This window comes from Grampus griseus, assembly GCF_964374135.1.
Source record: "Grampus griseus genome assembly, chromosome: 4".
Classification (NCBI taxonomy): Eukaryota; Metazoa; Chordata; class Mammalia; order Artiodactyla; family Delphinidae; genus Grampus; species Grampus griseus.
Window position 1 is genome coordinate 2,348,947 of NC_138997.1, and position 21,747 is coordinate 2,370,693.

The following is a 21,747-nucleotide window of genomic DNA, read 5'->3' on the forward strand; positions in this document are numbered from 1 at the left end:
CGTGTCCTCCCAAAGCTGAGAAAATCGAGGATGCCAAGCGTATGGAAAGACGTGCTGCTGCTGTCCAAATGGGAAAAGCGGGCGGAGAAAATCATTTAGAAAAAGAGGCTGAGGGAAAAGAGAAAATCAAGCCCAATGCAACAGCTGCAAACAAGAAGCCCGGGAAACGGTTACCTTGGATGAACTCGGATTTCCTGCTCACAGAAGGCAGGGTCCGGTTGAGTCCCAGGATCCTGTCCAGGTGGAAGGCAAACACCTCGCTCATGTCCAGAGGCTGCTTGAGCAGCCCGCAGGGGCTGGGGCCGCAGACGGGCCCCGCGGGCCGGCCGGTCCCCTGCAACACCAGCAGGCGCGCTCTGCTCCTGGGCCAGGCCGGCTGGAGACCCGCCACCGTGCCGTCGGCCAGCAGGCGCATCCGGCCGATGTCTTCTCCGCTCAGCCACGACGGGGCGCTCTCGCTGTAGATCCTGATGTTGCTTCCCTCGGCCCGGGGCAGCTGCACATCTGCGTCCCCACCTTGAGCTCCCACACCCTGCATCCACCCCCAGGGTCGCTCCCCAGCCTTGGCCAGGTTTCCTCCCCGGACGTGCCCGGGCACTTCAGCATCAGCTGCCCTTGCAGCTTCCTGAGGCCGAAGGGACGGTCCGACCAAAGTCCCGGGTCCCGGGGCCTGAGAAGCCACCGCATACTTCTTCCTGCGCTTGGGTTTCACGGTGCCACGGATGCTGGCGGGCTTGCTGCGCTTGGAGCGCAAGGTGATGTACACCACGTTGGGCTGCAGCGTGGTCCCATTGCCCTGGGACTCGGGAGGGGCCAGCGTGCCGTCCAGGGGTATCTCAGGGAAGGGGACCTCGGCGGTGGCCCGGCTCCAGTGCGGCCCCTTGCGCGCGCGCCCTCCGTGCGGGGCAGAGGCGCGCCCCACCTGGCTCACCAGGAAGCCCAGGTAGATGGCGCAGGCCGTACCCAGCAGGAGGTTCCTCCTGGTCCTGGGGCGCCGGCTGCTCCAGAGTTTCCGCACCCTCGGGACGCACAGGGAGGAGAGGAACCAGTTTATGAGTTGCCCTGGCTTGTCCGGACAGCTCATTTCTGAGCTTCGTCCACATGCTGCACAGAGTTTAAAGTCTGCCGTTGGCTCCTTCTGGCATGATGCATGGTTTGCTGAACGCCGCTGTCGCCTCCACTCAGGTGTCTACGTGGTCTCCAGTGGGTCGAGGAGGAAGTTAAGGGCTGGTGATGGAGCCGGGGAGGCTTCTGACACTGGCCACAACAGACCTTCTAAACCCCGACAGCCTCCCCGAGGAGAAGTCTGGCTAGTTCCTGGGAATGAATGGAAACAGAGCGAACTGAGTCACAGTCTCAAACTCGGTCAGTTCCTCCACAAGAGGAAAGAAAAACGCGGAACCTTTTCCTTTCATCACTATCACCACGAAATGATTTTTTAAGTGAGGTTTAAAAAAAAGTAGAAACAAGATAGATGTATAGATTTGATATTCAGTTTCAATTAGTGAAAACCAACCACCAAAATCCAAGACTATTTTATAACTTGTAGCTAGAGTCATTTAATTTGATCCTGAAGGAAAAGCATTAAAATTGGACAAATCCAGGCTTTTCGTTTTGAAATTCAGAAATAATTTAAGAAAAGTAACCATCCTATTTATTTTTAAAAGTCCTGCTTTAACTAGTTGGACGGAAGCACCAAGTATTAGCATTCAAATTCAGAAACATATTCTCTTAATCGTATGGTACAGTCTTTTCTTCATAATATATTCCATTATCGTACTTTAAGGGTTATCATAATATAAAGGCATACATGCCCATGTATCTCGGAAGCAATTACATTTATTCAGTCACACACACACACACACACACACACGTAAACACAAAACACACATCTAACTGTTCTTTATTCCTTTTCTTTTCACCAAAGTCAGCTGAAAGAAGAGAACCAAAAGCCCTCTAGCTCTACTTTTTCACACTATTAAAAAGAAGAACTGGTAAAAAGCAACCTTACTTACACAGCTGGCCCCGTGCTTGGCCCCAGGAAGAATGCAATCCCTGACTCTAATGCAAAGAACTATTAAAGGCTGAGGCATGTAAGTAGAACATATTTCATGGTCGAGAGTGTTCCACATTTCAAATATTTCAGCTCTGCTTTCAAAGCTCCCTTGAAAACTCCTGATTGCAAAGCAAAATGGGTACTTGTTCACTGGCTGCTGACAACCCACTTTTAAGATGTGTAAGGGTTTCTTTTTTTTTAATATTGTAAAAAATAAACTTTAATTTTAAATTCTGGAGAAAAAAAAAGCAAATGCCGTATTTTTCCACTTATTTTTAACTCCTGGGAGCCCTCTAGTGTCCTGTATAGAAACAGACTCAGAAGTGTCAGTCTTTTTGGTGTTAAAAAGCATTAGAGAGTGTTCGCTTAGCAGCAGTGAAATAAACACCTCATGAGGTGAAGGCATTCACCTCTCTGTCCATCCCAGCCACCGGGGATTAGAGCAGCAACGTTGCCAGGGACTTACCTTTCCATCCTGGCTGTGTCCAGAGTAACACTGGCCTCCCACCGCTTCTGAGAAGAGAAGGCCCAGAAGTTCAGAAAAAGGCAAGAAAGGGTTAATGCAAATGAGGGAGAAAAAAGAACAGGCCGATAAGAGTACACATCGGTGGGAAGAGACGTTTATAGTGTGCCGTTGCCCGGTGCAACAGTTCACAAAAAGAAGTTGTGGATTCTCCCTGATTGGAGGTTTCTTTTAAAAACAGGTTAGTGATTGCTTTAGGTGGCTTGCATGTCCGGGCACAAAGGCAGGGGTTGATGACCTCCGGGTCTCACTTAGACTTATTGTTTTTGCTTCTACAGCAAATAGAGTCTAGAAGGCACGCAGGCAGGCAGGGGCCAGGGAATGTTTTCCCCACAGGAAAAGAAGGTTGTTATGGGGGGGTGGGGGCAGGGAGTGGGAATTAGAGTATGGTGTGTAATTGTAAAAAGACTATATTTAACAATGCGGAAAAGATCAAGGCATTGGAATACATGTAGAAGGAAAGGATAAACTTCCAAGTGATCAAATACCAAAAATTATACTAGAACTGTTCCTGTAGCTCTCAGACTCAGCCCATGCTTCCTAGAAGCACCCATAGATTCTGGCTAAACTGCATGAGAACTTAAGCATCAAATTGATTTCCTTTGCTCTCCAATACTCTTTGTTTAATTTTATTTTATATTGTAGAATAGACGATTAACAATGTTGTGTTAGTTTCAGGTATACAGCAAAGTGATTGTTATATATATACATGTATCTATTCTTTTTCAAATTCTTTTCCCATTTAGGTTATTACAGAATATTGAGTAGAGTTCCCTGGGCTATACAGTAGGTCCTTGTTGGTTGTCTGTTTTATATATCGTAGTGTGTATAGGTTAATTCCAAACTCCCAATCTATCCCTCCCTACCACCTTCCTCCCTGGTAACCATAAATTCATTCTCTAAGTCCGTGAGTCCGTTTTGCAAATAAGTTCATTTGTATCATTTTTTTTTTTAGATTCCACACATAAGTGATATCATATGATATTTGTCTTCCTCTTTCTGACTTACTTCACTTAGTGTGATAATCTCTAGGTCCATCCATGTTGCTGCAAATGGCATCATTTCATTCTCTTTTATGGCTGAGTAATATTCCATTGTAAATATGTACCACATCTTCTTTATTCATTCGCTGTTGATGGACATTTAGGTTGCTTCCATGTCCTGGCTATTGTAAACAGCACTGCAATGAACATTGGGGTGCATGTATCCTTTCAAACCATGATTTCCTCCGGATATATGCCCAGGAGTGGGATTGCTGGATCATATGGTAGCAATACTCTTAAAGCACACTTCCATGAGCCCAGAATTATTTTCTAAATAGTAAATATTAACTTTTTGAAAGGAAACGATAACCAAGCCAGTTTGTAAAACTATCTTGTTATTTTCAGTATTCAGAAGAATAACTGACCTGAAGTCTTTAAAAAGTAAAAGTAAGTCTTTGGCAGAAGCCAGGTTCTACTAAGCAGAAGACTCTGCTAGCTGTTTCCAGAGGTTTCTTTAGCGGCGAAATGCTTAGGAAGTAGATAAGAGTTGTCTGGCTTAGCAAACTTGGTGGACTCCTCCTCTCGCCCCTTGACACCTCATTGAACTGCTTGGGGGCCCTTCTCCCAGCCCTGGCATCTGACAGGGAGTCAGCACTGCCGAAGGGGAAGGTCCCTGGTAGAATTAGGAACCAGCTCGTGGAATCATGGGTGTAGCCAATATATTGATATTACAAATACACTGGATAAACAGGGCTCAGTAGATAGAAAACAATTTGAATCATTCTTCCCATTGCCTATTCAAACTCACTCTGGGCACTAGTAGCCCTTTTCAACTGCTTTGGATAAAAATTCAGGCATAATTTCTGTAGTCCGACTTTTTAAAATTTCTCCATCGTTTGAGCCGCAGACACACACATACACGCACATAAACGAATCAACAGTTAGATTCTATGTAGTAGTCGAGATGTTCACATTTCTTTTATGTTTACAGCATTTCCCCTCTCGGGCAGCTTGCTGTTCCTCAAAAAAGTATGGCCAAGGGCTTCCCTGGTGGCGCAGTGGTTGAGAGTCCGCCTGCCGATGCAGGGGACACGGGTTCGTGCTCTGGTCCGGGAGGATCCCACATGCCGCAGAGCGGCTGTGCCCGTGAGGCATGGCCGCTGGGCCTGCGCGTCCGCTCTAGGGGGGAAGGTGCAGTCACTTTGAAGATCGTGGCCTCTCTGGCTGGCTGTCGATGTCTGCTCAGCCCCTTGGAATCTGGCAGCCCACTATTCTGTGGAGATCACCTTGTTTCTTCAGGCCCTTTTCTTGGAAAGCATTTGAAATAACCAGCAGGCTGGCTTTCTCATTTGGGCCTGTGTGTATCGCCCACAAATGGTCCAACAGACACAGTCACATCCTCTGCCTCAGCAACCTCAGGCTCCCCAAGACAGCAGCCGCCTTCCCAGGCACAGGGATCTCACACCACACTTTGGAATGTGCAACCATTCCCATCTGTTGCTCAAGGTCACGGCTGAAACTGAACAGAAAGGTATTTTCTCCTGTCAGGTATCATGGGGCTCCAGAGCGAAGTTCCATTCGGTTTTAGAAGAATAAGCCTGAATTCCTTGAGTGAGTCACGGTTTGAAATTTTGTTGTCGCGATATAATATTCACATACACCACGTGAGGACACATGGAACACTCAAAATATTTGTTACTGCTCTGAATATTATTAGCTCAGAGAGACTGATATGATAATATTACCTCATACCTGAAGTATTCTCTCTCCATTAAAAAATAGATCTATGAGCAAAACAAAGTGTAAAGGTAGACGATAAGACAATGGTGTGGCCCATTAAAATAACCGGGAATTTTTTATATCTTTATGGAGAAGTAACATGGGTTTGTGACAATGCTCCATTTCTTTTTCTTTTTTTTTTTTTGGCCATGCCATGCACCTTGTGGATCTTAGTTCCCTGACCAGGGATTGAACCTGGGCCCCTGCAGTGAAAGAGCTGAGTCTTTTTTTTTTTTAACATCTTTATTGGGGTATAATTGCTTTACAATGGTGTGTTAGTTTCTGCTTTATAACAAAGTGAATCAGCTATACATATACATATGTTCCCATATGTCTTCCCTCTTGCGTCTCCCTCCCTCCCACCCTCCCTATCCCACCCCTCCAGGCGGTCACAAAGCACCGAGCTGATCTCCCTGTGCCATGCGGCTGCTTCCCACTAGCTATCTACCTTACTACGTTTGTTAGTGTAATCACTGGACCACCAGGGAACTCCCTAATGTTCTATTTCTTGACCTAGATGATATTTATTTGGGAATAACTCCTTGGCTATCCATTTACTATTTGTGCGCTTTTCCGTATATATCTTATCCTTTAATAAAACTGAAAGAGGTGGTGGGTAAACAAATATTCATTTATATTCTTTATATTGTGGATATAGCCGTTATACCCCCATACAGAAAGGGAGTGAGAGAGTAACAATGTTTTACACCTTTTTTATTTACAATGAAGAGGTCCTGATACTTTCGTCATTCAAGAATTAAATTAAACACTTGAAGAACAACGAAATCACTGAAACTTTGAAGAATAGATGACTAGGTCCCTTCCAGCTCCCCAGAGGTTCTCCTTTAATTGCTGTGAGGAGCAGCCCAGAAATCCATAGTGTGAAAAATGTCCAGTGTGCAGGGTTATAATTCACTCTTCTAAAGGTTAAATGGCTAGTTTCAGAGGCAAATTAACAGCTTTTCACAGTCAAGTGACACGCGTTAGGTTTTACTGTCAGGGAAATAATCTTTAAATCCTTCAGTTCTTCCAAGGGAAGGATCCACGTGTGGAAAGGCTGTTTCTCCTTCAACCTGGGAGAAGTCCAGGACCAGGGCCGACAGTAGGAAGGACTCTCCTTTCCCCATGTCTGTCAGGTGTACTGTTTGCTGCTACCGTGGGAACAAGCTCACCCACCAGAGGAATACGGAAGGGCTCCAGTCACTGAAGACCTAAGTATTAAGCTTTTCCTTGCTGTGGTTGACCCAGACTTGTTACATAGGCTATAGACCCACAGATGGATACTCTATCCCTGGTCTGTGCTGTCCAGACCTGCCCCAGGGTCCCTAACACTTGCTCACCATCCTCCTGACCTGTAGGACCCACAGCTCTCTTAGAATCATAATCCTGGCTGTAGCCTCGGTTCTTGGGTCTGACCTCTGACCTGCTCGTCATGAGGAATTTGCTAGTACTCTTGCTACCCATCCTAACAGCAGGCCTGGGTGGGACCAAGCTGGCCTGACCTGTTTCTGAAACTCTCTTAGCCTGATAAGTTTTGAAATTTTGTTACAAAGGGGTTTAATTGGTACCAAGAAGTTGGTGGTTCCTTCAGTAGTGCTTAGATCTGTCTTTAAAACCTTATGAAGAAGTTACAGGTTTTGTGTTATGTGTTGTAGAGATACGTGCACTTTTATCTGACACTGATGACACACTGCTAAGGACATTTCTCCTACTGACCCATGCCACCACACCTAGTCTCAATAGGAGAAGGACTTTCAAAGAAAACCCCATGTCTTCTCAAAGCTAGACTTATCGGGCTTCCCTGGTGGCGCAGTGGTTGAGAGTCCACCTGCCGATGCAGGGGACGCGGGTTCTGTGCCCCGGTCTGGGAAGATCCCACATGCCGTGGAGCGGCTGGGCCCGTGAGCCATAGCCGCTGAGCCTGCGTGTCCGGAGCCTGTGCTGCGCAACGGGAGAGGCCGCAACAGTGAGAGGCCCGTGTACCGCAAAAAAAAAAAAGATAATCAGGTACATTCTGCTGGCTACTTTGGATTCAAACCTTCAGTGATTTTTGCCTTTATTTAAAATTAGTCTCTGGTAACCGCTGGGAGGCTACAGTCAGGAGATCTTTAGCAATATAATTGACATCACGGGGCGTTTGTCATACAAGGTATTACGGTGTGGATCACACCGGGAAGGACTTCCCCTCGGGTGATTTGACATCTTCCAGCTGGTTAGACCTCCAGAACAATATTACCAGAACAATAATGACTGATGACAGAAGTATAAAACTCTAATATTCATTTTACTTTTCTTAATAGTAACACCTCATAGGGTTGGTGTGAGGATTAGATGAATTAATAAATAAAAGCCCTTAGCATACCAAAAAGAAGTTAACTCAGTCATTACCAGGACACTGTGGTGGGGAAAAATAGACCTTAGAAATATTTACTTATCATGGCCAGAAAGAGATTCAGAGTTGACCACCGCCTTTTGCTCACAGCTCACGGGAAGAGTCACCGAGTTGTTGGATGGTTTTAAACAGTCCTTCTCCAGGCAGGTTTCTCCCTCCTATGCAGACACTTGTAAGGGGTTATCAGAGCCTGAGGTGTCTGTTGCCATATCTTTAGACTCCTACATTAGTCTTTTTGCTTTTTTCATTTAAAATATCCTTGCAGCAAGTACTTTGTGACAGGCACTGTCGAGTTCCTTTGGATGTAGCTGTGGAGAAGAGGATTGACCTTCTTCTAGGATCTCACCATCAAGGGGAGTTTGGGATCCCATCTTCCAGGCCAGACTCCCCAAGAGCTTTCAGCTCTGTCTGTTCTCCACCCTCTTCCCCAGCCACCACCTTAGGACCTTCCCAGACATAATGTCTGGTTTCAGACCCAAATTCTTCCCATCCTGTCTGGTCTCAACACAGCTAAGCAGAGCCCTCCTACACACAGCCTCAAATACGACAATTCTAATCAGGCCAAATTTGCCATCTGCCAAGTGGCAGAACGAGACTTTGATTAGTTTTATAGATTATTCATTTTAGCTTGATGAAGAATTCAACTACCAATCTGTCGTAAGTTTCAAACCAAACCAGAGCTTATTTTCACTTATTGGACCTTGGAAAAAAAGACATTGTCCTTTTCTTTAAGAAAAAGAAAATCCTTTAAAATTAGTCGAATTTTAGCTAACAGGTGAATAACTTTCCCTCTAAAATATATTAATTTTTAAATAAATTTAAAAGATGAGTATGGAACTTCAACAGCTGAAGCTTTTAACTGTCTGAGAAGCTTAGTGAATCTAAGTTCATCACTAAACATTTTATCACTTTTCTAAGTTTTCCACAGAGAACACAATTCAAGAATAAAATGTGTAACTTCTGCTTCAGCATTGTGTCAGAGGCCATTACTCTCAAAGACCTTCGTACTTTAAACCTAGGCTCAGGACAAATAAGGAAAAACATATAACCACTGTTTGCAAGTTCTCTAAAAGAAACAATTCTCAAATTTAAATTTTCCACAACAGAATATCAGTTTATATGAGATGACTATCAGAAATCACCAATATTCAAAAAAAGAGAAATTTTAGAATTAGAAACCAAAGATAAATTTAGTATCCACTATATAAATAATGTTTAAGGGACAACAAAGTGACCATGCAATAAGAGGGGATTAAAAATGATTGAGCACATATTTAAAAGAAATTTTAAAGTAACATTTAGAAATGATAATAGAAATTAAAACTCAGTGGATACAATTTTGAGCCCTGGGCCCAACAGTGTAGCTTATACTGAATGAAATCTTCTACCAAAAATAACTTTAAAAGTTGTAAACACATATAAGCAATCCTTTGAAGGCCTTGGAGAGCCAGCACAAATGGTTTGCAGCAGCTGGAATCCCTAGAAAGGGATACACACAGGGGACTCGCGTCACCTCAGAAGTCTCCCGTGGGCATCTTCCAACTTGTGGCCAGGGCAACAAGGGCCCGAGAAGAAGGCAGGGGTCTCACGGGCCGAGACACATGTGGGGTCCGCGACGCCAGAGGCGCTGGGTTTGAGGAGAGAGGATCGTCACAGACGGCAAGCCCAAGTCTGCATTCGCCTTTCCCTCACACGGCTGGACACATGGCTGGGCAACCTTGGGCCGTGAGTGTGCAGAGCAGGCCTGAAGGAGGGCAGGAAACAGCATCCATCGTCGGGGTCAAAGGTAAGGGCCAGGTGCTCCATGGGGTCCACCAGGGGCTGTGAACTGGAGGTCAGGAAAAGTAGAAGCAGTGCTGTTGGCACCCCTCCCCTGCCCACGGCCCAGAAACACCACCAGGCTTTGGAGGGTGACCTCCATCCAGGGGGCAAGGTGCTGATGTGCAGCTGGGGCTAGCACATCCACCCGGCCCCCGCAAAGGGCAGTGTAAGTGAAGGGCACCTGGGCTCAAGCCCCTCTGGGTCCATGGCGCATCCCCCCAGGCATAGAGCCTGGGTTAGGAGAGGCCCGTTTCTCCAGCAACAGTCGGGAGCTACGCTGACAGAAGCGCTGAATTCTCTCCCTCACAAGAGAGGACCTTTTTGATCTTTCCTGCACTCCTTTCTGCCAGATGAGCCAGTTGTCCCCTCCTCTCTCTCCCTGATTTATTCTTCCTCTGTACGTCAACCCCTCTGCTTATTTCCAGTACTCTACTTATTCCGTGGTATTGTCATTTGTCATTGGTGCCATGCTTTTCTTTTGTTTCCAGGCAGCAGGAAACCTAAAAACCCAATTCAAGCATCCACAAAAAAAAGTGGTCTTGGCTGGTGTCACTGGAACAGGCAGGGATAGAACTGGCCTCAGTGTCGCTGGGTCACGTCTGGCTATGATTCTCTGTCACTCTCTTGGCTGTGCCCTTGTCAACGGCAGACTTCCTCAGGTTGATCCCCAGGTGGGTGGCTTCCTGAAGCAACAGACTCTACGTGACCCCTCTCTCACCTCTAGGAGAAAAAAAAATTGTAATCATCTCACAGCCACCAAACAAGATTTCTGGGCTTTGTGCAGAAGCCAACCCCTATAGATGAAAGAATGTCATATAGGTTTACACCTTGGTTACCCGTTCACTGCTGAACCAGTAACTATAGTAAATGACTTTGAATTATCCCTGGAGCTGCGTGTGATGTTAATCCCATACAAATCCCTAACCTCCTGACTGCTACACAGTGGGAAACGCTTAGAATGGTGTTGGGTAGACGAGTAAAGCATCGTTATAATCACAGTAGGTTTTTTTCTATTGTCACCATAAAATCATGAGAGCCTGTAAGAGAGAGAGAGTCCTGACATACCTCTGTGCCTTCAGATCCTACTCGTGGCTGACATACGATCAGGATTCTACAGATTCAGATTCATGCACCTGAATGAATGGGCAAATAAAATAATAGTTGATTCTCCTCAAAACTATATTTGTCACCAACCATTCCTGTAATTCTTTTTTTTTTTTTAAGTCTAGTCTTTTGAATTTATTTTATTTTTGGCTGCATTGGGTCTTCGTTGCTGCGTGCGTGCTTTCTCCAGTTGCAACGAGTGGGGGCTACTCTTCCTTGCCATACACGGGCTTCTCATCGCAGTGGCTTCTCTTGTTGTGGAGCACAGGCTCTAGGCATGTGGGCTTCAGTAGTTGTGGCACATAGGTTCAGTAGTTGTGGCACGTGGACTCAGTAGGTGTGGCTCGCGGGCTCTAGAGCGCAGGCTCCATAGTTGTGGCGCACAGGCTTAGTTGCTCCGCGGCATGTGGGATCTTCCCGGACCAGGGTTCAAAACCGTGTCTCCTGCATCGGCAGGCGGATTCTTAACCACCGTGCCACCAGGGAAGCCCCCATTCCTGTAATTCTTAAAGCATATTGTAGTTGCAGTAATATTTGTACAACACCTCATTTTTCAACCCCACCCTGCATGGTTGTAAGTTTTACCTATTGCTTTTTTGTGGTCCTTTCACTTGATTTCAACACATTACTGATTATATTTAGAGCTGCTATTAATACAGACTTCAATTGCTGTCCTGTTTTTCCCCTTGAGCAGTGAAGCAGTTGCCATGGAAACAGAATCCAATACCTCTCTCTAGAGCTTCACATCAATGCAGTTTGATGAGAGGAACTCACACACCACCTCCTACCTCTCTTTTATAAGTCTAAAGATCTATTACCTCCAAAAGATGCAAGTCATCACAGGGGTGAGGCACCTTTGATGAAGTGTGGGTTTGACAGCTTGTCCAAGAAGATGTATCAGAGCTCTCATCTGGAAATAATTCCCTAATCAGAGTTAGAGAAAGTTATTAATGCTTGAATTGACAAAAAAACTCCAAGTCACAAGGTAGATTTTATTTATAGGTCGGAAGAAGGATCATTTTAATTGACAGCACACGATCAGCACAAAGTCACAGACTCATAACCACATTACCTGGTGATTATGTGGTGGAAGCATCATTCCCCCCAACTCCACCTACACAAAACGTGAGATTTGAAATCTAATCTAGGTGGGCTGATGGGGGAGGGGAGAGTAAGGCCCCAAGCCTCTCTGGGAGGGGCAGCTCCTCTCAGCCAAAGGCGAGGGCAGTTCTCTGGAGGAAGCTGTAGTAGTTCTAAGCTTGAGCTCCTCTACTCTGAGCGGCTGCGGGAGGGCACACTGGCTACAAGAACTCTGTGGGGAACCAGCAGCCTCAGCTGCTGAGTAGAAATGATTGATCACCAAGTCCTAAATCCTCAGTTGGAACAAATTTTCCAAGACCAAGCTTTGACCTTGTCAGCACTCCAGAATCTTTTATCTGGTACCTGGATGTGCTATGATGGAATTTTCTATCCTGTCCTGAGGTGTTTGCACAGAGTCTACCTCTGTGGGTGTATCTCTGAGGGTAACCTGGGTTAACCCAAGGATGTGGTCTGGAGAAAACCAGGATGGGGTGGATGCAGGGGACAAAGAGGCAGCAGCGGAAAGATTACAACACTAGAGCCTACTGTACCATCAAGGACCTAAAGCATAGGGATCTAAGCAAAGCAAGTAGCCAGTGGACAAGCCACATCCAAGTCATCATAGGGGTATTGACTCTTAGGTACTGGCAGCTAACAGCAAGCTCATGGATGAGACACAAAGCCTAAAAGGTACATGTACAGACCAGAACAGGATCAATAGACAGAGATCGGTACCAGAAGAGGAGAAAAGGCAGAAGATGAGGCTGGTCTGTAAGAAAACAGACAGGATCCCATCCTGATTCTGTGCTGAAATCCCAGTAGGTTTTGTTGCGGGATCTTTTCCTTAGTGCAATGTTTTTATATTTGTTTTCTTTTTGATTATCTGCTTGTTTGGTTTATAATCCCGACCTTATCAAGATGAGACCTTAAAGATGACACAGTATATTTGTTCTTGGTGTATGTTTTCTCTGTCTCAAGGAAAAGGAAGATTATCCATGAGCTGGATCAAGGTTGATTCTCCCAAGTGCCTTGGTTGCCACGATTTTGTTCTTTGCTGTGTTAACCTTTGCCCTCATCCTAAACCCATCCCAGTGTTCCCAAGGAACATTCAATTCCCATCACTTTTCTAGGAGAGGAGGAGGTCAATATTCTTAGTGGAGTGTATTCTACATACCACCAGATTTGGAAATATTTTTTGTCCAGACTTGCACAGGGTCCCCAGCTCTGATACTGCACAACAAAGCCAGACCACACTTGACCCATGTCTACCCAGGACTCAGGGGCATTCAGGGTTGCCAGGTTCTCTGCAGGTACTAGTTGTGGCTGCTATCTTGCTTTCTTCGTACTAAGCCTATTTCCAAGGGACTGGGTACAGATCAAGCTCTTAGTTGATCTGCTTTGGACAAAATTCCTGACCTGCTTCTACTCTACCTCTTACTTGTTTTCTCTGTACAACTTAAACCCCGCCCTTCCTGCCTGCCCCCACTGCTTCACTGTGTCCATCTTCCTTCTCCCCTGTTCTTGTTTTAACAATCCTACTGTACTCCCTACTGCCCCTCCATTCTAGGATGGCTAGGACGGCCTGACTGGATAGACTGAGACGGTGTCATGTCCCGGGAGAGCTCAGAGCAAAGCCAAGGCCATTGTAAAGACACTGGCTTTTACCCTAGGGAATTAGAGAGCCCTGGAGGGTTTTCAGTTGAGAAGTGGATGCGGTCTAAAAATGACTGAAAATCATCGCTCTGATTGTTGTTTCAGGAACAGATTGTGGTGGGGGGTGGATCTGCAGACAATCAAAATAGCTCTGATTGGGACGATGGAGCCCTGATACATGGTAGTCACAGGAGAGGTGGTAAGATGAGGTCAGATCCAGATGTATATTTTAAAAGGCAAAGTAAAAGGATTTCCTGGAGTTTCGAATCTAGGATATGAGAGAATGAACGGAGCAAGGCTGACTCCACAGGTTTTACTCTGAGCAATTATTTAAACACTCACATACTATTTCAGGGCATCACAACTATTCCAGACATTATTCTAAGCCCTTTGCCAATCACAGCTCATGTAATCCTTGGAACAACCCTATGATATAAATGTTATTAGCATCCCCATTTTATGGACGAGGAACTTGATGTACAGATTGCTTAAATGACATGTGAATGTAATTGCCATTAGCTGAGAGGGATCGTCTAGGAGGTGAACAGATTGGAGCAATATAAGGAGTTCGCTCTTCTACTTTTCAAGATCTAGAGAACACTAACCACCCACCTGTCCAGGCTCAGTCCGCCTGTGCTTTCATGGTACACATGTCTTATCTGCAAGTGTTGTGTTAGGTACTGCAGGTTGGCACCAGGGCTCCCACAGCTTGGTCTAACTCTGGAAATAGTGGTATGATGGGAAATGTTTCCCAGTCCCTTGGAGGGGGGAGTAGGATTTTCTGAGTATTTGCTGATTTCTGTGTAAATATTCAATTTCAAACAATGTAATTTTATTGAATATGGAGTTTGAGAGAGATGTATACAGTCTCCCATCAGCTGCACCTCACCACTAACTGGAACCTTTATGATAATTTTAAAGGGTTAGTGACTATCTGTCTACCTATCTATCTATCTATCTAACTATCTACCTATCTACCTAGTATTTGGGGCCCCTAAATGAGGAGGAGAATTTATGGTTGGAGACATGGCCAAAGCAGATGGTAAAAGTAATTTAGACTTGAACTAGAGGTTGAAGTATGGATGATAAAGCAAGAATAGACAGAATAAATCCAAGGATGTGGAATTATGAAGGGACTACATAACTATAGGAGAGCTCAGAGGTTGAAATAACTGATTCTTGGCTGATGGCATGAGGGTCCAGAGCAGAGATGACCAGGATGTAAACTGAGGGGACTCCAAGGCAGGTCAGCCAATCAGGAGTCTCTGGAGTAGGTAAAGGAAGAAACTCAGCCAGTGTAGAGAAGAGGCATCAGAGGACCCCGAGAGCCGGCAACAGCAAACACACTCAAGCTTGGTGTCTGCCAAATGACCACTTCTACAAACTGTCTGCCTCTGTATCTCCAGGAGTTCATTTCAAAAAATATTTTTGATGCAGTGTATCTGGGTTGAGTCAAGGAACTATGTGCTTCTTAAAAGCTTCCTAAGTCATTTATAGATAATATCAGGTTTGGAAACGTGTTAAGTACCAAAGACAGAAGGAGTCAGGATATCAAGGAATCCCAAGAGCCAATAAAAGTCACCTAATTATGAGATTAGAGTTTAGGGCCAGGACAGCAATGCCTGAAAGGAATAGGACCCAGGTAACAAGATAACACAGTAGCCAAGTAGCAGGATACATAGGTAGGAGCTGATGCTGAGACCTGGGCACGAGGACCATGTGAGTCATCCTCAGCAAGTGTTCACAAGGGTCCCAAACGTGTCACCAGGAAGTTTTTAACTTCTTGGCAATGGGTCCAAGAGAAAAATGTATTCAGGGAAGTGACATGATCATTTCACTTTCACAGAAGGATGGTGGGCAGAGTGCAAAGAAACAAGACTAGAAGTAAGAAAACTAACCAAGGGGGAAATCAAACAAAAGATGATGAAGGCGTGAACAATGGCTGTGACCATAGGAATGGAAGAGTGAGGTTGGTTTTAGAGACATTTCAGAGTTAGAACTGCCATAGGATATCTGATTGGATATGGAGAGGGAGGGATAGGGAGAAATGGAGGATAATTCTCACATTTCTGGATAAAGGGAGAGGAGGAATAGGGAGAAATGGAAGAGGATCCCCACACCTCCAACTAGGGCGATCTGGTAAACAGCATGCTGCAGGGAGATAAGCACCTAAGAAGAAAAACAGAGATGAGATCAGGACTCTTGGTGGCAAATAAGAGGAAATAACTCAACTGGCTCAGACAAAAAATGGCTTTTCTTGTTGCATGGAATCAAAGAAAGGCTTGAACCAGCAACGATGTCATGAACTGTGGTAGCTACTATGCTGTCTTCTCAGAATGTATTTTCATATCCCTTCTAATCACAGTCTCCAGGTTTCGAGTACAGCTATGTCTGACATATTCACAGACACAGGAGAAGTGGATGAGCAAGGACTGGCCAGTCAGAGTGCCCCACACTTTTGGCCAGAGTGACCAACTCAGAGGTGGTCATAAGACGTGAGCTTTTGAACATACATGTCAAGGTGTATAGATACATTATAGTTTTTTACCTGTTTCAGATACTTGAATGCACATTTCAGGTATCTTCACAGAGGTCAGAATGAGGCATGGATCTCATAATACTTTAGAAAGTATATTAAAAATGAATAACCAAATCACTGAAATCAGAGACATTTTGACTTGAGAACTAACACTACCACTGATGCGCCGTGTGGATCTGAGCAAATCAACTTTTGAACCTTGCTCAGCCTCGTCACCCATCAGATGGAGGTAATAATAGCGTGTAACGCTCCCAGTTGGTCTAAGAACTGAACAAAATAATGCAGAGAAGGGTCTTCATGCAGTCCCTGCCTATGGTAAACACTCCATAATTATTATTTATCATTAGTATCATTATCCTCCATCCAGAAGTCTTCATTTTAGGGCCCTACTAGTGACCTTCTCTCCTGACTTGTTTCTACCCCCCCCCCCAAGCGCCTGCCAGCTCTTGTCAGAGTACCCATCAGCACACCCCGACCTTGCCCCACTGTCCTCCCACCACAGGTGTCATGTTGCCTCCCTCTTACCCTGTGAATCCATCAACTGGAAACGCTGTTGAAGAAAAACCACACGTTCACACCAACAAGCAAGTGGAGAGGCCATGTACGTTCACAGGCGGGCACGGTAAAGATTATGTACACGACAGGTATCATGGCTAAGCCCTGGACTCAAGAGATTTTATATTTTTGATGAGTAAAATCAAGTAAAACTTTTAATTAAATGTGATACTAGGAGAAGTTTTTGGTCTCCAAAGATGGAGAGTTTAAATTACCTCGTTTTTAGAAAATCAACAAATGAGCCCTTTGACCACACACACTTAAGACAAGTCCTTTGTCTGTGACAAAGTTGCAGTGACCTGTAGACTGAAGTCAGGTGTTGTGGTTTGATCAGTCACCATGTAAGGTAGAATGAACTCCATCTCTGAGAATATTGACATCCTTTGTTTATTGTTATTATTGGTTGATTTGTTTATTTGATTCTGTTTTGTTTGAAGCATTGAGAATCACGTGCAGGTGATGAAGCCCAGAAGGCAGAAGCTGCTCTGCTGAGAGACCCAGCAGGAGCAGAACCACTTCAAGGCCCAGAGGACATCATGGTGAGGAGAGACTTCCTCCGAGCTTCTTCTAGAACTAACGGTGCCCAGCACCTCAGGAGCTGCAGCATCATGAGCACAGCGGTGGTGCCACATTCATCAGTCATGGCAGCAAGAGGTCTTCTGACGACTGTGATGCTGGTAGCTGGTAACCTAGGGAAACTAGAACAGGAAAAGAAGAAGATGAAAATGTCACACGGGCCCCATGATCACCTGGGAGGCTTCCCCTTTGGGGACTGGCAGACGTAATTGCGGGAACTTGGATGCTGAGGTCTTGTAAACATACTGCAGGAGGCATTGTAATTTCAGCTTTAAAAATAAAAGAAGTCAAATTTTATATAAACCAACTGGTGAGGACTTCTTTCAACCTCCTTATATTATGAATTTAAAACATGAGGTACAAACTCCTTAAGTGTCTTGACCAAGATTACCCAGGAAGGGAGAATGACGTATGCATCAAGATTTTGAGCTATAGTATGTTATAATAATATAGAGTAAAAACCTAAAAGTTGGTTTGAATGTAGAGAGTAAATATCTTCCTTACCATTCATCAATCCAGAATCAGAACTGTAAGTAAAGCCAGGTGAGAATTTATCAGAAAACAGTAATTCTCCCAATACAAGCTGCAGCCATAAAAGGCAGTAACAGCCCAATTCTTGGGGTGACCATGGATTTCATACTGAGAATTCTTATTGTCTGAAATCACGAACTATCAGAAACATTTCTGTTTGACATTATTTCAGTAAAGATAAAACACCAGAGTCTGGTCTGGAGGAGTTTAATCATTGTGATACTCTGAAGCAGCCTTGATTGGCAGTCCATGTGCAGAGTTTCAGCAAGTAGGTCTTGGACACAGCATTTGACATCTACGTTAACTTTGTTTCCAAGGAAAACATAACTGTGGGTTCACTTCACAGGCCAGAATTGATGGTGGCCCCTTTACACACAGCCTGACTTTTCTTGGAGCCCATCAAAACACCACTTCATTTACACTGCACCTAAAGGCCACTCTTGCAAAATCCCATAGTAACTCTTTTTTTTTCCTTTCTTTGGTGAAACTCCCCATGGTTCCTTGGATGTGCAGTCTCCCACATGGCAATGAGTCAGTAAAGCTGACTTAGTTGGTACACAGGTTTGTCTCTGGTGGTCTTAGGCTGATTGAGCTAAGAAAAGACAATTTCTTATATTTTATTTTATTTATTTTTCAAATTTCTTATATTTTAAATGTCTACTCTTAATTATCTGTATGATATCCTCTTCCATATGCAGAAGTCACGAAATAATCTAATTGCAAAACAGAAAAACGTTTATAGCTTAAACGTTTCCATGCTATAAACATAGAACGTTCTTGAGATCAAAGAGGAAGAAAATCAGTGTTTTAAAAATGAAATACACACATATTTGGTTTTCTTTTGCTTTCCCAAAACCCAGCCTGTGCCTCTTATAATACAACAGTGATCAATAAAGTGTTTTTTCTCCTTAGTTGTATGACTGAGCGACGCTTAGTGACAACAACCAGCATCACTTGAAAGATACTGAAAAGCTTAGAATACTGAAGAATTTCCACAACCTCCTTCCCAGTCCTCATCCTTAACATATGACCTTATTTTCTACTTCACAGAGAATTAGGAAAAGATCAGAAGGGAATGTACACAAGCCTCCAGCACATCTTCGCCACCTCCTGAAGCTGCACATATGTACTTTTTCCTGTGTATGACCTTCCTGTGCATCCAACAAGGAGGCCTCCCTCGGCTCTGCACTAGGATCCCATCTGCTTGCACCCACACAAGGACATTGTTCCAGGAATTCTCTCCTTTCTTTTCCCTGGTGGCCCACCCTCAAGACAGCCCTGGATGATCCTCAGTGCTTGGTACCTGCACCGCGATGCAGTCCCCTCTCACACTGAGTCAGGGATGGACTGTATAACCAGCAGAATTCTGCAAAAGCCCCAGGGTGTGACTTCAGATGCCAGGTCATAAAAGACAATGGCACCTCTGCCTTCTGGGAGTTCTCACTGTGGGGAAGCCACACCATGACATGGGGATACTCATGCAGTCCTCTGATGAGGCCCGTGAAGGGAAACTGAGGTCTCCCCCCAAGCAGTGAGGGCCAACGTGCCTGGCCCATAAGCAAACCTCCTCAGAGGTGGCACCTCCAGCCCATCCACATCTTCAGATGCCTGGAACCATGGCCAGCATCTCCATGCAGTTTTGGGGGAGACTCTGAGTGAGAACCCCACCCAAGATGCTCCCAAATTTCTGACCCACAGAAACTGTGAGAGAGGACAGATGTCCAGTGTCCCCCAAGGCACTGCATTTGGGATAATTTGTTACACAGCAATAGATAACTAATACATCTCCTGTGATCACAGGACTTGAGCTGCTCCCCATCTTTCCCAGAGGAAAATCCAGAGTCCCCTGTAGGCCTTACGAGGCCCCTCCCATCCTGTTCACCCCATTCTCACCACCCCAGGTCCACCCACGGTGACCTCCTTCTCTTCCTCAGAGCCCTGAGACGGGCCTCAGGGCTTCTGTCCTCACTGTTCCCTCTCCCCTCCCCCCCCCCCCAGCCATCCCTCAATGTCTCCCTCTCTGGGAGGCCTTCCCTGATGACCCTTCCAGAAACACAGCTCCCCACATACAACCACACCCACATCCACACACACTTGTCTTTCCCCCTCCTTTATTTTTTCCTTAATACATCTTACTATTTAATAGACCACATGTACTGTTTATGATCTGGCTGCCCTCATAGCTGAGAGCTGAGCTGGTATAGGGATTGTTGTCTGTCCCCAGTGTCTATAACACTGCCCAGTTTACTGTACATCTGCCATAAAGATGTCTTGGATGAATGCATGAATGTTGAGGATGCAAGGATGCAAAATTAATAGTACCTTAAAAATGCCTGACATAGGCCTTTGTGATCTGACTGCACTTTATAAACCTGCCTCTAAAATTTACCACTAGTTTATACAGCAAATATACAGGTCCTTAGAATCTGCACCTTTTGTTTCATCTTGATTTTCTTCTAAGTTCTCTGTGTTTTAACTTTTATCCCTATTATTATGTCCTCATTCTACACTGCTTCAAAGACTTCATGAAATTAATATAAATAAATGAAGGTAAGTAAATAATGTTAGTGTTCTCCTAAACTCAGAATAGGTGATTAAAACTATCACTGGTTCAGTACATTAGAGAATTGTAAACTTTTTAAGGAATAAAGATCTAATTTTTTGTGAACCCTATTTTTAAAAGTCAGCAAAAGGTAATAGTTTTATTTTTCATTGAGGTAAACTTTATTGTGAAATAGTTTACATGAAAAATAAACTTTGGATCAGGACAGGAACATTTATTTTTAACATTTTGCCTCATCAATTCTCAGTATCACAGTGTATTTTTTCTAATGTCAGGTTATTCTTGGAAAATTTCGTTTGCTTTCTGGATATAATAAAACTCTTCTTGAAAATTATTTGTGATAAACTGATTCCTTCTTTTCCAAAGAACCCAGGGAGAGTTCTTTTAAAGACTACAGTGGATGATTACACTATCTAGTGAATAAACAGGTTTTTTCTGCCTTCACACAATTCATAATTTCTCATTATGTATAGAATCCTCAAATTTGGGAGCAGGAGAGCACACCCAGTAGGATCGTATACGATCATTTAGCAACTACTGGAGGGAGGGAGAGTAGCGTAGATTTTGGAAAGCCCTTACAGCCATACTTACCCCCAAAGAGTCATAAAATGATAAACATCTGTTCAATGATCAAAATGGGAAATAATTGGTTTTGATTCTAAAGGAAAGAATAAAATAGTACTTCTCAGGATATGTTTCACTTTATAAGTACTTCTCTTATTTAGTGAATGGTTGAAAAATACAATCAAATAAAAAAAATATATAGGTATATACCTTATCATGTTTATGTGATTGATATATTTACCTGGCTGAGGAAATAGTGTAATTGCCATAAAATAATCACAAACTTAATACTTTTGTAGGTTTTTTAAAATTTACTTATGTATTGAAGTATAGTTGATTTACAATGTTTCAGGTATACAGAACAGTGATTCAGTTATATATATATATATATACACACGTATCTGTATATATTCTTTTTCAGATTCTTTTCCATTATAGGGTATTACAAGATACTTAATATATTTCCCTGGTTTTAGATCTTTCTTTTCTAGTATATGTATTAAATACTATAAATTTCCTTCTGCGCACTGCTTTCACTGCATCCCATAAGCTTGATAAGCAGTATTTTCATTTTCATTTTAGCTCAATATAAATTTTATTTCAAAAACTCTTCTTTGATGCCTTAGTTATTTAGAGGCGTGTTGTGTAATTTCCAATATTTGGGGATTTTCCAGCTATCTTTCTGTTATTTATTTCTAGTTTAATTTCATTGTGGTCTGAGAGCATACTTTGTGTGACACATATTCTTTTAAATGTGTTAAGATGTGTTGTACAGCCTAGAATGTAGCCTATTCTGGTTAACATTTTGTTTGAGCTTCCTGAGCTTCTATGTGAGGTTAGTGTTTTATGTGTTGTCTCTTGTGATTGGATGAAATACAAAACTGTCTTTCAGATCCAGATGATAATGGCGCTATTCAATTCAACTATATCCTCACTGATTTCATGCCTGCTGGATCTGTCCATTACCAATAGAGGGGTGCTGAAACTGCAAGTGTAATAGTGCATTTATGTCTCTTTCTCCCTGCAGT

The 21,747-nt window shown here is 43.9% G+C and overlaps 1 protein-coding gene and 1 long non-coding RNA gene across 3 annotated transcripts in view; one reads left to right on the forward strand and one right to left on the reverse strand.

The window, feature by feature from the left end:
- GASK1B (golgi associated kinase 1B) overlaps positions 1 to 1,210 on the reverse strand; it is a 41,174-nt gene extending 39,964 nt beyond the window's left edge. The window contains exon 1 of one of the 2 annotated variants that reach the window (XR_014296642.1): positions 175 to 1,190. Coding sequence is in view for 1 of the 2 variants with exons in the window: in XM_082653092.1 (XP_082509218.1) it covers positions 175 to 1,084 (910 nt within the window). In the remaining variant the exon portion in view is untranslated. Of the gene's footprint in view, positions 1 to 174 lie in introns of both variants that reach the window. The other variant, XM_082653092.1, reaches the window with a different exon arrangement.
- A 1,479-nt stretch (positions 1,211 to 2,689) lies between these two features.
- LOC309821881 lies at positions 2,690 to 17,077 on the forward strand. Its single transcript, XR_014296662.1, has 3 exons — positions 2,690 to 2,760; positions 16,433 to 16,531; positions 16,923 to 17,077. It is a non-coding gene; the product is annotated as an uncharacterized lncRNA (long non-coding RNA).
- The last annotated feature ends 4,670 nt before the right edge of the window (positions 17,078 to 21,747 follow it).